This window comes from Salvia miltiorrhiza, unplaced genomic scaffold (assembly GCF_028751815.1).
Source record: "Salvia miltiorrhiza cultivar Shanhuang (shh) unplaced genomic scaffold, IMPLAD_Smil_shh fragScaff_scaffold_19_1, whole genome shotgun sequence".
NCBI lineage: Eukaryota > Viridiplantae > Streptophyta > Magnoliopsida > Lamiales > Lamiaceae > Salvia > Salvia miltiorrhiza.
The window spans coordinates 305,557-325,688 of NW_026651441.1; the positions used below are offsets into that span (position 1 = coordinate 305,557).

Here is a 20,132-nt window from a genome sequence, read left to right on the forward strand (position 1 = left end):
AAAAAAAAAACATGCCAACAATAATGGGACTAAGAGAGTATTACATATGTGGTGGGACCCACCACATTTAATATGCAAATTTCACCCTTTGTTCTTCGCCAAGCTCATCACGGAAATGCCATCTCCGCCCACCTCACCGCCTTTTGACGACTCGAAGGCGGCGGTAGGGGAAAACCATAGAAGCAAACAAATGCAGTCTAAATCCTAGGGCTCAACTGCATTCTCCAGCTCCTCAAACGGCCTCTTTTCGGTCTTGAGATTGGACACAACAGAGGAGTTCTCAGTGCTCAACATAGTTTCCTACGACATGTTAACAATTTTCTTCTTATTCTTGAACTTGTCGCCATTGTCAATCTACCACAAGGAAGACTCACTACAAAGTTCAAAGTCATAGATTATATACCTAATTCCAGTTAGATATATATTTGCATATGATTTTAATTAAAACAAAACAAGAGTTTGCATGCAAGAGGAGGTGAACATGGCGATGGAGACAGCAAAAGTTGCACAGAAATCATAGGCGAAGACATCGCTGTGGAAGCACGCGGAGCTCCTCCACAGAGCCGCCGCGATCCTGAAAGAGCACAAAGCCACATCGCAGAAGCTTTGGTAAAGAAAATCATAAAGCCAACAAAAGACTTTGTCACTAAGGTTGTGAGGTCTGGAGATCTGAGTTCTTACTCTTTCAAGGAAAGGATGAGGGTGTTGGGGTAGGGCACGTTCCTCGTGTCCAACAGCTTCCGCGATAATGGGAGAATTAAGTATTGCCTCACATCCAAGGCCACCTCTTTTATAAGTTCATTACCATATACTCCCTCCGTCCCGACTATCTTGAGACTTTTTTTTAGCGCATAAATTAAGAAAGTGGTGTTTTGTGTGTAGATGAAAAAGTGAAAAGGTAAATAAAGGGTAAATTTTTGCCAAATAAGGAATGTCTCAAGATAAGTGGGACGCTCAAAGAGAAAAGTGTCTCAAGATAGGTGCGATGGAGGGAGTATTATTTGGGGCACTATTTATAATGTGTAGTTTGCTTTGTTCAACATATCCCGCTCGACGTTGTTCTAGCGATTCCTCCTTTTAATTATCCAGTAAACTTTGTTGTGTCGAAGATCGCGCCTACGCTAGCCCACAACGGCGCATAAGGCGGCGAGGTGGGCGGAGATGGCATTTTCGTGGCAAGCTTAGCGAAAAACAAAGGGTGAAATTTGCATATTAAATGTGATGGGTCCCATTACATATGCAATAAAAAAACTGAAAAGAACCAACACCGTTACCTCCACATATGTAATAAAAAATTGAAAAGAACTAACAGCGTGTAACAATGTTTGGGGGGGGGGGGAAGGTGTTTAATTGCATCAAAATTGGGACATCAAGGGGCTGATTGATCTAATGTTGAGTATAAGGGGCCATATACGCCATAGGGGTGTCCATGTTAGGGGCTTAATTACTACTTTTCTCTTTATTTGTTTATTTGAAGGGAGGGGGATAATTAGGTTTAAATTTTAGACCTCTCTATTTATATAAAAGATATGCACTATTTGAATGTCTACAATTTATTATTATTATTGAAATTTGTTAAAAAGTAACAGCCTAGAACAAATAATTTACTTTGACTGGCAATATACTGTAAATTTTCTCAATTATATGTGTTAGGATCCAGTCACCAAGAATATTCAAACTTAATCAAGAAACGAAAAACACTAAAGAAATAGAAAAACAACGCACAAAGATTTTACATGGTTTGATTATAAAACCTACGCCACAGAAAGGGAAAATATGAATGTATTTATCTCGATGGAAATTACAACAACACAGCTACTAAATAGAAAAGAACTCGTAGCTCTCAAGCCAAGAACACTGAACCGCTCTTCTTTGTAATCTAAATATGGTACACAAATTTCTCTCTACAAATTCACCCCATCCACTTATATTTATAGTCGTAAAAAAATAAATTTGATGAAGAATGATCAACACTGTAGACTAACTTTCAAGAATGTAATTAACTAATAGAATAATCGATGCACTAATAGATCCACTAGGTGATCAATTAACCCTAAGCTAACCACCTTAGTTAGGTGATAATCTTCTTTCAGCTAACGACCTTCGTCAATTGACACTTTCCACTAGGTGATCCACAAATTTCTCTTTACAAATTCACCCCATCCACTTATATTTATAGTCGTAAAAAATAAACTTGATCAAGAATAATCAACATTGTAGACTAACTTTCAAGAAGGTAATTAACTAATAGAATAACCGATGCACTAATAGATCCACTAGGTGATCAATTATCCCTAAGCTAACCACCTTAGTTAGGTGATAATCTTCTTTCAGCTAACGACCTTCGTCAATTGACACTTTCCAACTAACCCTTCAGTGGACAATTTTTAGCCAACTCTCAGCTGACAAACCTTAGCCTACTGATGACATTCTCAGTTGAAAAAATCAAGTAGAAATTATGTATGATGCATGCATGTTTCCTCAATAATCTCTATTTTGACTATCAAGTAGAAATTATGTATGATGCATGCATGTTTCCTCAATTTGACTACTTTATCATCCATACTTACCTTTTCCCTTCTATAACGAAAAATAGCACCTCTCATTAAGAGTGGTAACACTGATCAACTTAAGACAATACTTAAACTTTAAATAGGAAGAATCTTGTTTAAAATGTCTCTAACACATTCTTTTTAGTTGAGACTTTCACCACTTGAACTGTTTCATTTTCAACAATGTCTCTAACAAAATCCAATTCGACATCTATATGTTTTGATATTTCATGGAAGACTTGATGCTTTACTAAATGAATGACACTTTGATTATCACAGAGTATGGTCACAATCTTCAGTGGAAGATCAAACTCTTGCAAAATACTCCATTCGTCATGCTTAACTTTACCTGCATTCTTTTTTAGGCTGTCCTATCTGACTTGGCCTAGTTCATTTTTGACAAAAATAAGGACCAATAATTTACACAAACAAGTGAGCCATAACACTTTATACACAATAAACATTTGCTCCTAAATAAACGTGGCAAAAAGAATTAGGTTAAGTGAGGAAAGACAAATGGAGTACCTTCTAACCAAATTCCCTTATTCACATCTTCAATAATAGCTATGTATTCAGACTCTGTAGTTGAAAGAGCCACTACAACAGATTGCAACATGACCTCTAACTTACAGTTGTTCCAAACAAAGCAAACACATAACTAGTTATGAATTTCCTTGTATCAATATTAGATGCATAATTTGAATTAACATATCCAAAAAAAGTCTTTTCGTGAGTCACAAACTTCTTTTCAAACACATTATATCATGATCTGTAGCAGTCTTGCTATATACTCCCTCCGTCCCACTCCAATAGGCTCACTTCTTTTGGGCACGGAGATTAAGAAAACTTAATTTTTAGTAGAAAAGTGGTGTGGTCCACACCAATTAAGTACACTTTTTTTACTTAAAATGGAAAATGGGCCTATTGGAGTGAGACGGATCGAGGGAGTATATCTCAAGATATATTTAAAAGCTTTCCAATGAACTTTGCCTAAATTTGTCATAAACCTACTAGAAACACTTATAGAACGTGTTAAATCAGGTCTAGTGCAGATCTCACTGTATATAATGCTTCTCACAACATCTACATATGGAATTCTACAGATATCTCTCTTTTCTTCTTTAGTACTAGGCTTCTGAGCTTTATGCAATTTGATATGTTGAGCCAATGGAACACTCACTCCTCTTACTTCATTCATATTGAAATTTGTTAAAACCTTAGTGATGTAATCAATCTACAAAATTTGAACCTAGACCAAATTATCTATTCATAAAAATGATTGACTTATTCATAACAATTATTAATTTATTCGCGCGTGTTCACACCTCATTATTAATTATCAACACATTTAACATTCTCAACGGAAACACCTCTCTCTCTCTCTCTCTCTATATATATATATATATATATATATATATATATATATATATATATATATATGAGAGGGCTAAAATAAGTACATTTCTTAAGATATAAAATGGGAATCATTTTCAGCCCTTAAATCATCAAGATCTATGGTTGATTCATCATCATGTTGGATGAATTCATGGTCCTGAGTTCGAATCCCAAAGGGTAGCAAAAAATTATTTTTATATAGCGAATTCATACGTGTTCCCACATAAATTCATACATTTTTCCTAGTTCTTATTGCTTATTTTAAGAGGTGCTCTCACGGTAGTCCTCCCCTATATATATATATATATATATAATAGGGGTATGTTCTAGTGATATTGCTATTTTTCGTGAGATCGTGAGACTAATGAATAAGATATATATAATGTTGAATAAAACATTTATAGTGTTGAATAACGATATTCAAAAAATTAGTAAATTTTATTTTTAATGAGAAATGAGAATAACGAATAAATCAATAAAATTTATGAATAAATTAATATAACTTGCGAATAGCATATCTAGTTATTATATTGAAAATCTCGATCCTTTCGAATTCGAACAAAAAAAAAAAATCTATTTATTCGTAAAAATTATTGACGTGTTCACATATATTCTCAATTCTTAGCACATTTATTATTATGAAAGCTTTCTATATACTAGTATATATATAAAGACTAGTTGTGCATACCACACTCCAAAACATGGTTACCATAAATCAGGCGTCTTCTTTCAGAAGAAAATGGAACCCTTAAAAATTAAAATATTGGTATGAGGTGAAGTAATCATTCAAACAGAGAGAGATTTGCGATTGTAAGATTAAAGAATACATAATCTATGACTCATTTCTTCGGCTTTTGAAAACTCTGAAATGATAGTTCTATGCTGCAATAATAAAATATTGTATGATATATGCAGGCACGTTAGTGTATATATCTATCATTTAAAGAAGTTACTATGTAAGGTGAGATCTAAAAGGAAATCGATTTTTTATTTTCTATAGTATTAATTGCTATTCTATTAAGATTTATGTAATCTAGGATAATGGAATTATTCTAAGAAATGGAAAAAGATTTTTTTTTTTTGAAAAAAGAAAAAAAAAAAGAAGAAGAAGGGTAGGGTTGAGAGCCCATGTGCAGTTTTGTGGCTCTTGGCTTTGCTGCTGCTTTTATCTATCTGCCAACATATCATAAATTCAAAAAAGATTCAATCTTTAAAGTCTAAATCCATCTTTCACTAGAAAAGTAAATAAATCTGCAAAAAAAACACACCCAAAGCTTTTTATCTTTATTTCCTGCAAATAATTTATGTATTGAAATAAGTAAGGTACAAATATTGATCCTAGATGGTTCAAGTACCTAAAAGCTAACCCACCAGAACTAAGAAAGTGAAAAAAAAGATGTTTTTTTTTTTTTTTTCTTCTCATTTTTTAAAAAGAAAAGTCTGTTTGTCTAACATACTTATAAATAATAGGAAATGCAAAAGACAAAGGTTATGCTCTTCTGTAACTGCTATCAGCGGTTTCACTCTTTTATAGATTTGGTGTTGGTGGGTGAGCCTCATTGTTTCTCTTGAAGTCTTATTTGCTTATTCTGCTCAAGTTTGAGTTGTGTTTTTCACCTGGGGCTGCTTCACAATTTCTTCACAACTTCCAACAAATTTGCGCTGCATCCTCTTGTTCATGGTGTTTCTTGGATAGTTGTTGATCTGGAAGAGGGGTTTTGGTTAAAGATTAAAGTTTTCAGATTTTGAAGATGGGGGAGAAGCCTGAAGTTCTTGATGCTGTGTTGAAGGAAACTGTTGATTTGGTAATGGATCTGATAACTGGAATTAAAGATTTTCGTGATTGTGGGGTGTGCGTGTGCCACCAGCTTCTTTTGTTTCAAGTTGTGGGCTGATGTTTTCTCTGTGTGTTTTTGCAGGAGAACATACCCATTGAGGAAGTGTTTGAGAATCTAAGATGCACCAAAGCAGGTCTTACAACCGAGGCTGCTGAGGAGAGATTGGTCATTTTTGGACACAACAAGCTTGAGGAGAAGAAGGCATGTTTGATTGTTAACTGCAACTTTTGTTCTTTGTTTCCTTCCTTTCAATTCTGATTTTGTTAAATTATTCCTTCTTCCATTTTTCTACTGTTAAGTGCTTTGCGTATTTAACTCTTGTTAAGTAATGTGGTTCACGAACTCCTTTGCGTCTTAACTCATCTTTAAACCTCTTCTTTTCTTCCATTTTTTGGCTTGTCTAAGTCTGATATGCTTCAGCTCCAAATGAGATATTGTTTGATGTTTATTAAGTGTAAATGTTGATGTTTATTGAGTGTTTGATTTTGTTTGTTTCATTACCTAAAATTCATTACTTTGTTATTGTCTCAGGAAAGCAAATTCCTGAAGTTTTTGGGGTTTATGTGGAACCCTCTTTCATGGGTTATGGAAGCTGCTGCTATCATGGCCATTGCTCTTGCAAATGGAGGAGTAAGGACTCGAATTCTACCTAGTTTGCTTTTTTTTTCTTTTTTTCTAGAGAGAAATATTGATCTTCGATTTCATTTTGGCAGGGCAAGCCTCCGGATTGGCAGGACTTTGTTGGTATCATCACTTTGCTTGTGATAAACTCCACAATCAGTTTTCTTGAGGAAAACAATGCTGGAAATGCAGCAGCTGCTCTCATGGCCCGTCTTGCTCCGAAAGCCAAAGTTAGTTACTAATATTGTATTCAACTTTATGATGCGTATTCGTGTATTTCTGGATGTCATCTCATCCATGGTGGTTGTATGAAGGTTCTTAGAGATGAAAGGTGGAGCGAGGAGGAGGCGTCCATATTAGTGCCTGGTGATATCATCAGCATTAAGTTGGGAGATATTGTTCCTGCTGATGCTCGTTTGCTTGATGGCGATCCACTGAAAATCGATCAGGTGTGTGTCCTCTCTCCGTGTGCATTCGTGCCAAGTTAGACTTTTGTTCTGTAACTGGAATCATGATGTTATTATGCAGTCTGCTTTGACGGGGGAGTCCCTTCCGGTGACAAAGGGGCCAGGGGATGGCGTCTACTCCGGCTCCACATGCAAACAGGGAGAGATCGAGGCTATTGTTATCGCCACTGGAGTTCACACCTTTTTTGGGAAGGCAGCACACCTCGTTGATTCTACTAATCAAGTGGGGCACTTCCAGAAGGTGAGTTCCTTAAGTACCCGATAGTTATTCCGGATCCATTCAATATATATATTATGGAAAATATGAATTTATCAATTATTTTCTTACTGTCAGGTTTTGACTGCAATTGGGAACTTTTGCATATGCTCTATTGCGGTGGGGATGATTATAGAGATCATTGTCATGTACCCTATTCAACATAGGAAATATCGTCCTGGGATTGACAATCTTCTAGTGCTGCTCATTGGAGGGATTCCAATTGCCATGCCGACTGTTCTTTCAGTTACAATGGCCATTGGCTCTCATCGTTTGGCTCAGCAGGTTGGGTTATTCATGTCAGAATGTTATAAACACTTCTCTGGTGATTGCAGTATGTAACGGGATATTTATCCGTGTAGGGAGCTATCACAAAGAGAATGACTGCTATAGAGGAGATGGCTGGTATGGATGTTCTTTGCAGTGATAAGACAGGGACTCTGACATTGAATAAGCTTACCGTTGACAAGAATCTTATTGAGGTCAGTCAGATATTCATCCTCCTCTCATGATTATGCCATGTTACTCCATGTTAAGGAGATTGAAACTTTGGTCCTCTGTCAACTCTTGTGCGTAGGTTTTTGCCAAAGGTGTTGATGCAGATATGGTTGTTCTAATGGCTGCTCGAGCATCTCGAACAGAAAATCAAGATGCAATAGATGCAGCTATAGTTGGGATGTTGGCTGACCCGAAAGAGGTATATTTCCTCTTTGTTATGTCCTGTAAATGCTAGATACTGGTTTCAGTGTTGCTGCAAGTTACTTAAGCGATACAGTGAACAGGCACGTGCCGGAATTCGAGAGATACACTTCCTTCCTTTTAATCCCACTGACAAACGGACTGCATTAACTTACATAGACGGTGAAGGAAAATGGCACAGGGTCAGTAAAGGTGCACCGGAGCAGGTATAGTTCTCTGTCTTAGTAGTTTTGTCATTTTCCTATGATGATAATGCTAATTGTCGCACGCATGTGTGTGCCTCCAGATTCTAAACCTTGCTCACAACAAGTCAGAGATAGAGCGAAGGGTTCATACTGTGATCGACAAGTTTGCTGAACGAGGTTTAAGATCGCTTGCAGTGGCGTACCAGGTACACATTTGCACATTCTGTGCATTAATCGTAACTTATTGAAGAGGTGTACCGTGTATGGCATTGCCTCGTTTTAGTAGATTTTATTGAACTATGACGCATTTGCTGTAGCTTGAGGTGCAATCGCTGCTCGTTCTTGCAGGAAGTTCCAGAAGGAACCAAAGAGAGTCCCGGAGGCCCATGGCAGTTCACTGGTCTCATGCCTCTTTTCGATCCACCCAGGCACGACAGTGCAGAAACTATAAGAAGGGCTCTAAATCTTGGAGTGAATGTTAAAATGATAACAGGTAAAACTCTTATTGCAACTTTAGAAATTTAAAGACTTTTTTTGTTTTTATGAGATTTTTTGTTAAAGTACGAGTTTTCTACATGAATTCCTTCTTTTGATTTTGTTTTTCTTTCAACATGATGTTTTCTTGTATTATAATGGCTTGATGATATGGCTTGTCAGGGGATCAGCTTGCGATAGGAAAGGAAACGGGACGAAGGTTGGGGATGGGAACTAACATGTATCCTTCGTCGGCTTTGCTAGGACAGAACAAAGATGAATCAATTGCTTCTCTACCAATCGATGAACTGATAGAGAAAGCTGATGGTTTTGCCGGTGTCTTCCCTGGTAATTTCTTTCAGTTTATTCATCGTATTGAACAACATATACTCAGTTTTGACTGTGGAATAATCTTGCAAGTGTGACTAAGAAATGCATTCTATAAATTTCATTTACATGCCGATTTTGGATGTTGGCCAGAGCACAAATATGAAATAGTGAAGCGGCTGCAAGCCAGAAAGCATATATGTGGAATGACTGGTGATGGAGTAAACGACGCTCCTGCTCTAAAGAAGGCTGATATTGGAATTGCCGTTGCTGATGCGACTGATGCAGCTCGCAGCGCTTCTGATATTGTACTTACAGAACCTGGCCTCAGTGTCATAATTAGTGCTGTTTTAACTAGTCGGGCAATCTTCCAAAGGATGAAAAACTACACGGTACTGCCTATTCTCTATGTCCTGACAATTGACGTCAAAGTTGTTACTTAAGTAGTAAAAGAAACAGCTTCTGTTTATGGGCTATTCTAACCTTGCTTTACATGATAAATGAGCTCATTCGCGTTCCCTTTTTTTTTCCCGCAGATTTATGCCGTTTCTATAACAATCCGTATTGTGGTAAGTTATGTATTCTTCATTCTTCTTTTGTTAGATTCCTTCCATTTTGTTTTTAATCTTAAACTTTAGTCTGATGTCTTCCCCCACTTTCCCCCTTTTTTTCGTCGTTGTGTGTCAGCTTGGTTTCATGTTGTTAGCCCTGATATGGGAATTCGACTTTCCTCCTTTTATGGTGCTTATCATCGCAATTCTCAATGATGGTTTGCTCTTCCCTCTCTCTCTCTCTCTCTCTCTACACACACGCGTGCGCGCACACATATTTTTAGTGCTTCTCTTGACACTTGTTGTCGTACAACGCTTATGGTGAAGGTACCATCATGACCATATCGAAAGATAGAGTGAAACCATCGCCTCTTCCAGACAGCTGGAAGCTTTCCGAGATTTTTGCAACTGGAGTCATTCTAGGTGGTTACTTGGCAATGATGACAGTCATATTCTTTTGGGCAGCATACAAAACAGATTTCTTTCCGGTAGGTTGATCTTGCCAGTTGAGGTGTTCTGAAGCTATTCTTTGAACTTATTCTTTACTCTTCGATTGCAATCCGTTACTAAGATTTTAACAAATGATGACAAGCTACAAATGTTTGTGAATTCATATATAGCCACTTCATTTCAGGCCTGCCTTTTCTGATGAGAATCGAGCTAATGATAGATTTGAATGTTGCTCCATACAAATACAATGTTTCCAGAACTTAGGTATAAATCATGCTCTTGCTCAACAGAATATTTTGTGATCTTAATTGACAGAAAGTATTTGGGGTGCCGACCCTCGAGAAGACTGCACACGATGACTTCAGGAAGCTCGCTTCAGCAATATACCTTCAAGTGAGCACTATCAGTCAGGCTCTGATATTTGTTACAAGATCCCGAAACTGGTCATATGTTGAGCGCCCCGGTTTGTTGCTTGTAGCAGCATTTGTGATTGCACAACTGGTTAGCCCAAACTCCTTTACCGCCAATTTCAATTGGAATCTCTCATTCAAACACACCTTGATTTCCACTCATCTAAAACAGGTCGCCACTTTGATCGCCGTGTATGCAAACTGGAGCTTTGCAGCAATTGAAGGGATCGGGTGGGGTTGGGCAGGGGTGATCTGGCTTTACAACATCATCTTCTATATCCCACTTGATATCATCAAATTCTTGACCCGTTACGCTCTCAGTGGAAGGGCTTGGGATCTTGTTCTTGAGCAAAGGGTAAAAGTCTACGAATACTTACTTTCCATCTCTGTGTTCTTGATCGATTTTTTCACTCTTTCGAATCTTGTATTGCAGATTGCTTTCACGAGGAAGAAGGATTTCGGGAAAGAGCAACGTGAGCTCAAATGGGCGCACGCTCAGAGGACCCTCCACGGCCTGCAAGTACCGGACACCAAACTGTTCAGTGAAACCAACAACTTCTCCGAACTCAATCAGTTGGCCGAGGAAGCAAAGAGGAGAGCTGAGATTGCAAGGTAATATATAATTTAGTTTCAAAATGCCATTGTCAACAATCCGACGTTTCTGATCCCATATAATGCAGGTTAAGGGAGCTTCATACGCTGAAAGGTCACGTGGAATCAGTGGTGAGGTTGAAAGGTCTCGATATAGATACGATCCAGCAAGCCTACACGGTGTGAGGAAAGGGGAAGCTGCATGTTGACGATGGGTGCAATGAATTAGAGCTTTGATTCGAGGTATTATATCACCGTTTAATCTGAGGGATGATTCATTTTGCATCCTGCACAAGTGTATTTTTCACAGCTCTGCATATTTGATTACTACTTTTAGAAGTGAATGTTGATAAATGATGAAGGAGATCTAGTTTCGTGCTTACAAGAAGCTGTTTTTGAGGCAGTGCTGCTACAAACCTTCAATATTGCTGTCTTTGTGTACATGGGAATATCAGAGTAGGAGATTCTTCAATTTCTTGAAATCCTTCACGTTTCCTTGTTCACAAATCACTTTTAGAATTCATTCTAAATTCTCTACTTTAGGCTAAATACTCAAATAACTATCATGATTTTTTTCAATTATATATATATCATCAACTATAGTGCTTGACAAAATAATACCTAAATTATGGTCCTCACTTAAGTGAAGTGACCCGGGTTCGATCCCTCTTAGGAGCGAATTGGAGATTGGAGATATAAGGTGGATTTGGTGAATGGAGAGATAAGGTGGTTCTTGGAGTGGATGGAGAACTAATTACTAACATCTAACATGACTTTGCCCGATCAAAAAAAAAAAAAAAAAAAAAAAAATTATGCAAATCTACCCTGGGATAAACTTCTGAACGCCTGGAATTGGAGTTAGGATCATCAGAAATTTGATATGGACTATAAAAATTTCTTGTACAGTTGTATGTGAACTTTTGCGGTTGCCAAGGAAATTTCCGACGATCCATCTCTACTTTGGGTATTGAAAAAGTGTTAAATTGTACCAAAGAATAGATTTGTGCAATTTCCTATAATTTGGGGCACTTACTGATCAAGCTCGATAATTCAGGACAGAATCGAAAAAATGTAGTACTCTCTCGATACACAAAATAGGTTTTAATTGCCATTTTTTTTAATCCACAGAAACATGTTTAAGCCTTTCACACTAACTTTTTCTAATTATTTTTTTTCTTTTTAATTTGTGAATCGTTTCTCCATTCCCTAAATAAATAAATAATTTTTAAAAAACTCATGCCGCCTTTTCTTATGATCTATTTTCATGGATTGAAGAAATTGTAAAAAATAAAGTAGAATCAAGTTGAGTGAGATTTGTTAGTGGTTATATTCAAGAAAATGCCAAGATAGATTTTGTTTCATGAAATCTCAAAAATCAAAAATCGACATAGAAGATCTGAATTACTGCATCTCATCTAGTACCAGGGGCGGAGCCAGGGGGGTGCCCGGGGGGCTAGAGCCCCCCCCCCCCCCCAAATTTTGAAAAAAAAAAAAAAAATTTTTTTTAATAATATGTCTAAAAATGTTGTTATTATTATTATTATTATATTTGTATTTTAATAAAAAAATGTCTAAAATGTATTGAATGCCCCCAAAAAAAATTTTAGCAAATGTTTTGAACTATATTATCTATGAAAATGTTGTTATTATTATTATTATTATATTTGTATTTTAGTAAAAAATGTCTAAAATGTATTGAATGCCCCCAAAAAAATTTTTAGTAAATGTTTTGAACTATATTATCTATGAAAATGTTGTTATTATTATTATTATTATTATATTTGTATTTTAGTAAAAAATGTCTAAAATGTATTGAATGCCTCCAAAAAAAATTTTAGTAAATGTTTTGAACTATATTATCTATGAAAATGTTGTTATTATTATTATTATATTTGTATTTTAGTAAAAAATGTCTAAAATGTATTGAATGCCCCCAAAAAAAAATTTAGTAAATGTTTTGAACTATATTATCTATGAAAATGTTGTTATTATTATTATTATATTTGTATTTTAGTAAAAAATGTCTAAAATGTATTGAATGGCCCCAAAAAAAAAATTCCGGGGGAACCCCCATTACAGTTCAGCCCCCCCAAAAAAAATCCTGGCTCCGCCACTGTCTAGTACGATTACATCTCCCTCTCTCTATTGATCGGCAAAGTCAGAGTAGATAGATGATCCTTGGCTCTATCACGACACGAATTCCAAGACATTTTAAAGATTCATCAAAGATGACATCCTAGTAGGAGGTTATCACGCAGAATGATGATCGAGTTTCTTGGTCTCCATCTCGGCGGCGGCGCCGCCATCTGCAGCGCCCTTGTACCTATACCAGGTGGCGCAGACGAGAAAGTAACAGAAATTGAGAGCGCAGAGCACGGCAACCAGGTAGTAGAAGTAATCGAGCCTGCCCTCGTTGAGATCCTCCGGCAGCCAGTTCCCCGTGGCATCCCCGGCCGTCATCCTATGCACCGTCGATATGAGAAAGCTGTAGGCGTAGTTGGACGCGGCGCTTCCCAAGAAGAAAAACGCCCCGGCGATGCTCCGCATATTCTCCGGGAACTGCTTGTAGTAGAACTCCAGCTGCCCGATCGCGTTGAACGCCTCCGCCAAGCCCCCCAGCGCCAGCTGCGGCACCAGCCACATCGCCGACATGGGCGACGCGCCGCTCAGCGCAGCCTCCCGCCGGCGCCGCTCCACCAATGCCCCGACGAGGGACTCGATGATTGTGATGAAGAGGCCGATGCCTATTCTCTGAAGGACGGTGATGCGGGCGCGGTTTTTGAGGAGGCGGTCGTAGAGGGGAACCCAGAGGGTGATGGTGAGCATGGCGAAGATGACGTAGGAGGCGGCGGGGATCTCGAAGGAGGTGGTGCCGAGGCGGCGGTCCGATTGGAGGGCTTGGAAGACCACGTATTGCTGCTGGGCGCCGATGTGGTAGAGCACGGCGGTGAGGGACACCGGGATGACGCGGAGGATGCATTTGGCTTCTTCCACTTGCTGCATGCTGCACAGCCGCCATGGCATTGCAGCCGACCCTTCTGGGTTTATCTTGTCATCTGCACTTATGATTGCAGCTTTGTCCAGGAATCTACACACCCAACATCAAAATCAAATGCTAATAATTAATTTTAATACAATAAATACTTGTAAAATTTAATTACAATACTAGAAATTGAAATTGAAATTGAGAGGGAGGAAAAAAAGAAAAAGGATGAAACAATAAAATGGTACGAATAGTAGTATATAACACTCCAACAACTTATTTTGATAAGGTTCCAACAACTTATAATATATTTCAAAAGCTTATAATTAAGATATATATTTCAAGAGCTTATAATTAAGATGTAGTTTCTCAAAAGCTTATAAATTGTTAAAATATTTGGATAAGATAAGCTAAATAGAGAGAAAAAAAAATCGAAGATAGATGAGTATATGAGAAAAACAACAAATTATAGTTGAATAATATTTATAAAATAATTATTGCATATAAGATTATAAAAAAATAAATTAGAAATAGAAAAACTTATTTTATTAAACACTTTGAGGGAACTTATAAGCTCAGCGAAAAACACACATGCTATGAGATACTATATCCCGCTTATCATGCCTACTACTATTTTACAACTAATATTTATTATAAAATAAAAAAATATTACTATATCCGTCTATTAAAGAACTTTCAATTTTTTTTTTGGGAAGTCCATAAAAAAACTTCATACCTATTATTGAACTATAATTATAACATAATTCACCACTTTAATATATTCAATAATATTTTCTTCACTCACAATATACTAATCGGTCCTTTTTATATGTGCTTAATCAAAATAAAAGTATTACAATAAAATTTAGAATCATGATATTTTTTCACTCTCAATACACTCATCGATCTTTAGAATATTTTGTATGTGCTTAATCAAAACGAAAGTACTACACTTAAATTTAGAATGATGGGCTATTTCCTTTATAAAACGAAAAAGAAAAAAGAACAGGAATGATGGGCCGATGTCAGCGATCAATATGCATTATGGAGGCACTTTTTGACATAGCAAACCAATATGATGCTCCTCTATACTATCACATTAACCTTATGAGATATTATGTTACGATAATGCTACAAAATGAAACACCAATGCCGCCATCTTTGAAACAATGATTGCAGTAATATTTAGTGGCGCACTTTCAAAATATAAAAAAAAGGAAAATAAGTACTCCCTCCGTCCCAAACGAAATGGCCTATTTCTTTTCGACACGGAGATTAAGAAATGTGTATAAAGTAGATAAAGTGGGTTGGTGGAAATTATTTAAATATTAAGTATAGAGAGAGAATGTATTGCCAAAAAAGAAAACATGACATTTCATTTGGGACAGCCCAAAAAGAAAAACAGGACATTTCGTTTGGGACGGAGGGAATATGTCTTTTTAAATTTAAGAAAATTTAAATACTCAAGAGAAATAATTTGCATTGCAAAGTCAATTGCAATAATGCATGATGTGCTGTGACCATGAGCCTGCGAGCTAAGTTTGAATTGGTCATACAAGCATATCTATAGTATATAGTGATAGAAAAGCCATTATTTTATATGCAAATGCTCCAAACTCTGTTACAAATTAAAACTTACAACCCTACCTAATCAATATAAATAAAAAATTAATGGTTAATTGTTATACATAGTAGGTGACTAAGGTGAGTATAAAATAAAGATGAGTTTTTTTTTTTTTTTTTTTTTTTTTTTTTTTTTTTTTTGATCGGGCAAAGTCATGTTAGATGTTAGTAATTAGTTCCCCATCCACTCCAAGAACCACCTTATCTCTCCATTCACCAAATCCACCTTATATCTCCAATCTCCAATTCGCTCCCAAGAGGGATCGACCGGTGGCCAGTGGGCTAAGCCCCCTGGTTAAATAAAGATGAGTTAATTTACACACTTTAACATTAAAGTGATCCCAACACCTGTATCGTTCTCGTGCTTGTTTAAGATTCATTCATTCAACTTTATTTTCTTTTGTTAAGAAAGAAAATTATCTCTATATATGGCATTGGGTGACCTACATTATGCTACTATAGTATTATTATTGCCATTATTATTTGAAGATATGAAATTGACATCTGAAATGCGGAGTAAATTTAAACCAAGTGAAGACGAAATAGGAATTTAACGGTCACAAAACGCTGACCTCATACGAATCCTTTTCATCACTCAAGAAGTTAAACTCAGAATTGCATATTCATAATTCATCCCATTTTTTAATTGGATGCTATTTCTCAATTCTCACCAATTCCTATCTAACATAATTCTGTGACAACTAATTAAAGATTTTGCTAAAGAAGTTATGAAAAAGAAACAGTTGATGAATTACCTGAACTGATCAGTGTAGGGCAGCTTGGTATTGAGAGACTTAGGCGGCGTATAGCTGAACAAGCTGATCCACGGCTGCTCCGGCGAGCTCAGGCGCCTCTTCCTGGCGGCGGCCACGGCCACCTGAGCCAAACTGGCGAGGGGGCTCCCCTCCGGCAGCACCTTCACATACATCTTGGAGGCCACGAAATAGAGGAAACACGAGACGAACATGAAGATGGCCGGGATGGCGAGCCCGATCGACCAGCTCACGTTGGACTGCACGTACACGACGAGCGTCACCGACACTATCTCCGCGAACGTCACCGTGAAGTAATACCAGTTGAAGAAGCTGTCGATCCCCCTCTTCCCGGACTCCGTCTTGGGATTGAACTGATCCGCGCCGAACGCCAGGTTGCACGGCCTAATGCCGCCGGCTCCTACCACCATCAGGCTGAAGCCCAGCACTAGGAACGCCATCTGCCCGGCATCCGCCCCCACACAGCTACCACCGGGGTTGTCGCAGTGCGGTGGGTGGAGGTTCCGGAACACCGCCGTGAGACTCACCACCAACAAGCCCTGCGCAAAGTTTTTGTTGATCAAGGTTTTTCTCCATAGGGATAAAATTGGATTCTAGATGCACCAACATTCATCCAATTCTGATTAATGCCATTATGATCCAACTACATCGTTTAGTACGTTGGTTTGTTTAAGTCATGCAGCGTCCACCTCAACATCAATTTGAGGCAATTGACAAGGGTGTGAAAAAATCAAAATAAGGCAGAATTTTTATACGAGAGAGTTGCTAGTCTAGTTTGATTACGCACAAGCAAGGAGGCGACGGAGCCATATCCGAGGGTCTTGTAGCGACCGAGGTAGGTGTCGCTGAGGTAAGCTCCGAGCAAGGTGGCGAGGTTGGTGGTGCCGTTGAAGATGTTGACAACTGAAGTTGCGGAGATGCGTTTCATGTTGAAGACTGTGGTTAGATACACTTGGAGATTCGACAGCGTGCCGATTGCTCCCAATTTTTCGAATGTTTCATTTCCTGCCATAATATATATCATCAACTACTTTCAAGAATTAATGAAAATAAATGTATGTGCTTACCGATGATGAAAGGCATCACTTTGAGGCCTCTGTAGTTGATCTCAGCTTCATCATCGTCATGATCGAGTGTTGGAACCTCCAGCTCTGTGTTTTCTTTCTCTTTCGTCTCCATTTTTTCACACTTAGTTTGAAAAAGATGCACTATTATATATTTTTTTTTTTGGTAAAGACTATTATATATAAATGGTGTTTTTTTTTTCACCTACTGTTTGATTGTTAGTTTAAGTTTAAGGCATGTAATTAAATATATATGGGGGGTTGTAGCTGGAGAATTAATGAAGTGGTTTTTTCAATGATTGTTGTTCGTCAACGAGATTGGATTACTCCATTATTACTTAATAATAATAGTGCTATATTTCTTCGTTATTTTTCATTCGGATAAAGGGTGCTTGAAAGTACATACATTTGTTTCAAAGAAAAAGAAAGTGCATACATTAGAGTAATAATTATATGTATTTTGATGTTGATATTGTCCTTTCATGTTCATGATTAATTTGTATTTATTCTACTATTATAAATATTAAATGACTGGACCGATGCACTAATATTTATAGAATTCTACTATATGATAATCGATCCCTCATTCCCTCTCTCAGTTATAGCTCTCTCATATGCACATGTACCTTACGTGTTACTTTGTTTGTACGTGCTTTAATAAATAGTTTGGAAAGAATAAAACGGAAGACATTAATTATGAATATAAGTATTGAGACCGTCTGAAAATTTAGTTACTTGGCTATAAAATGTTACAAAATTATTGCAAGTTTGTGACGGATGTGGAGAAATAATTAGTTAGCTAGTCGAATATGATATGCATAATTAATGTGAACTGTCCCTTAGTTTTTAATCATATCTTTAAAAGTTGAATAAGGAGAAGAACACGATCCATCATGCCGGGTGCACTAGTTGTGGAAATTAAGATTAATTCTCCAATCACATAATCCATCCCTTTGGACAAATAATGTTATATTATTATATATCCAAGGATTAGTGGAATGTTATAGGAATAACCTGTCAAATTTGTTTAATACTAGTATGATAACACGTATTTTCCATTATACATTTATATAATTTATAACAGTGATAATCTACTAAAATATTATAACATTGATAGTCGTATCGTATATAATTCACTATTAATCAAAAGACATTGTGGAAAATTAATTAGTTTTCCAAAATGTCTTTTTGGAGGGCTTAGAGTTACTCTGTTCTTCTTTCAATAAAAAAAGAGTTTACTATGTTCTAAGAAAAAAAAATGTTAATTGCCCCTAAATACACCACATTTCCTTGAATTCTATAATTGCACATCACCTTTAAAATCCGTCCCTAAATACATCACATTTCCTTAAATTCTACAATTGCACATCACCTTTAAATCCGCCCCAAAATACATCACCTTTATATTTTTTCTGCTTTTGCACATGACTAAAAAATCCTCAAGAAATAAATTAAAGTGTTAATTTATAAATTTAAATATCTTTTTAGCAGCGGAAATATAATAAAATAAAATTCTTTATAAAGTTTAAAATCATATATATATATATATATATATAAATAAATAATATTTTCGTAAAGAAATAAATTCTCTAATAAATTTTTAGAAAGAACTTGAATTAAAAAAATAAACAAGTCATGACATTAAGAAAATAAAATGAAACTTTTATTTTAATAAATTTCACACGAATTCGATATAATTTGGAATTTAGAGTTACAATAATCAAAAGTACCACATGAATAATATAATGAGTTTGAAAGAAACATTTTTTATTTTATTTTTTTAAAGAGGTTCGACGCGCCCATTCGACTCTCCATGTGCCTCCAATGTCATTTACCTGAAATATTAAATATGGGATAAACATACATAGTATACTTAGTGTGGGAACATGCAATTATTGTCTACGTTAATAAAATGGTAACACATACGATCATAATATTCAAAACGACACAGTTTTGCCAATCTGGAAGCCACGTCATTAAAGTGGTAACACCCTAATCTAATTAAAGTGTTAAATATAAATTTAAATATCTTTTTAGCAGCAGAAATATAATAAAATAAAATTCTTTATAAAAATAAATAAAGAATTTTATTTTATTATATTTCCGCTGCTAAAAAGATATTTAAATTTATATATTAACACTTTAGTTTATTTCTTGAGGATTTTTTTAGTCATGTGCAAAAACAGAAAAAATATAAAGGTGATGTATTTTGGGGCGGATTTAAAGGTGATGTGCAATTGTAGAATCCAAGGAAAGGTGGTGTATTTAGGGGCGGATTTTAAAAGTGATGTGCAATTGTAGAATTCAAGGAAATGTGGTGTATTTAGGAGCAATTAATCCAAAAAAATGACTTTTTGCCTTCTCCGAAATTTCGTCTTATATACTATAAATTTTAAATATCTTCAAAATTCATTAAAAGAATTTAGGGTTTAGAGTATGATATGAAAATTTATTGAAAATGATGGAAACGATCGGTAGTTTACTGATTAAGTTATTATTTTTATTTAATTGAAGGATGAGAGGTTGGAATTTGTACATTGTTAATTTAATGATGTATGTAGGTGAAATTTAACAGCTAGCACATTCTTTTTTTTATAAATTAATAATTAAATCAAAAAAAAAATCACGCCATAGTGATTTTTAATATAAATTTTTTGATCTTATGTATTAACTATTCTACCGTCAGACCAATCTACACACACAATTTAACAGCACATTTGTTATAACTTATAATGTGCAAGACCTCATGACTAGATTATATTCAATTATCGACTTATTGTCAAAAAAAAAAAAAAGTTCAAGAACAAAGACATGCGTAATATTAACTCTATTAACTCAAATCAGAAGCTACAATGTCTAGAAGTCAATCAGAT

The 20,132-nt window shown here is 36.2% G+C and overlaps 2 protein-coding genes across 2 annotated transcripts; one reads left to right on the forward strand and one right to left on the reverse strand.

Moving 5' to 3' along the window:
- The first annotated feature begins 4,987 nt into the window (after nt 1-4,987).
- Nucleotides 4,988-11,305, forward strand: LOC131002773 (plasma membrane ATPase 3). Its single transcript, XM_057929240.1, has 21 exons — nt 4,988-5,752; nt 5,867-5,986; nt 6,317-6,415; nt 6,499-6,636; nt 6,721-6,855; nt 6,935-7,114; nt 7,208-7,414; nt 7,492-7,611; nt 7,707-7,826; nt 7,912-8,034; nt 8,115-8,219; nt 8,362-8,506; nt 8,671-8,835; nt 8,968-9,206; nt 9,351-9,383; nt 9,502-9,583; nt 9,693-9,853; nt 10,131-10,316; nt 10,398-10,580; nt 10,659-10,837; nt 10,906-11,305. Exons 1-21 carry the CDS (start codon nt 5,699-5,701, stop codon nt 11,000-11,002), a joined length of 2,871 nt encoding a protein of 956 aa, XP_057785223.1. The 5' UTR covers nt 4,988-5,698; the 3' UTR covers nt 11,003-11,305.
- Nucleotides 11,306-12,119: 814 nt separating this feature from the next.
- LOC131002774 (protein NRT1/ PTR FAMILY 2.11-like) lies at nt 12,120-17,402 on the reverse strand. Its single transcript, XM_057929241.1, has 5 exons — nt 17,263-17,402; nt 16,983-17,200; nt 16,178-16,734; nt 12,931-13,904; nt 12,120-12,231 (listed from the first exon to the last, which is right to left on the reverse strand). The coding sequence occupies exons 1-4, from the start codon at nt 17,372-17,374 to the stop codon at nt 13,067-13,069; spliced, it is 1,725 nt and encodes a 574-aa protein (XP_057785224.1). The 5' UTR covers nt 17,375-17,402; the 3' UTR covers nt 12,120-12,231; nt 12,931-13,066.
- Nucleotides 17,403-20,132: the final 2,730 nt, after the last annotated feature.

Bases quoted from the DNA above. Each gene is read 5' to 3' on its own strand.
- LOC131002773 (XM_057929240.1), top strand. From the start codon at position 5,699: ATGGGGGAGAAGCCTGAAGTTCTTGATGCTGTGTTGAAGGAAACTGTT. The intron at 8,836-8,967 runs GTAATTTCTTTC...GATGTTGGCCAG, and splicing joins TTTTGCCGGTGTCTTCCCTG to AGCACAAATATGAAATAGTG. The intron at 9,584-9,692 runs GTTTGCTCTTCC...CTTATGGTGAAG, and splicing joins CATCGCAATTCTCAATGATG to GTACCATCATGACCATATCG.
- LOC131002774 (XM_057929241.1), bottom strand. From the start codon at position 17,374: ATGGAGACGAAAGAGAAAGAAAACACAGAGCTGGAGGTTCCAACACTC. The intron at 17,201-17,262 runs GTAAGCACATAC...ATATTATGGCAG, and splicing joins AGTGATGCCTTTCATCATCG to GAAATGAAACATTCGAAAAA. The intron at 16,735-16,982 runs GTGCGTAATCAA...AACTTTGCGCAG, and splicing joins GCTCCGTCGCCTCCTTGCTT to GGCTTGTTGGTGGTGAGTCT.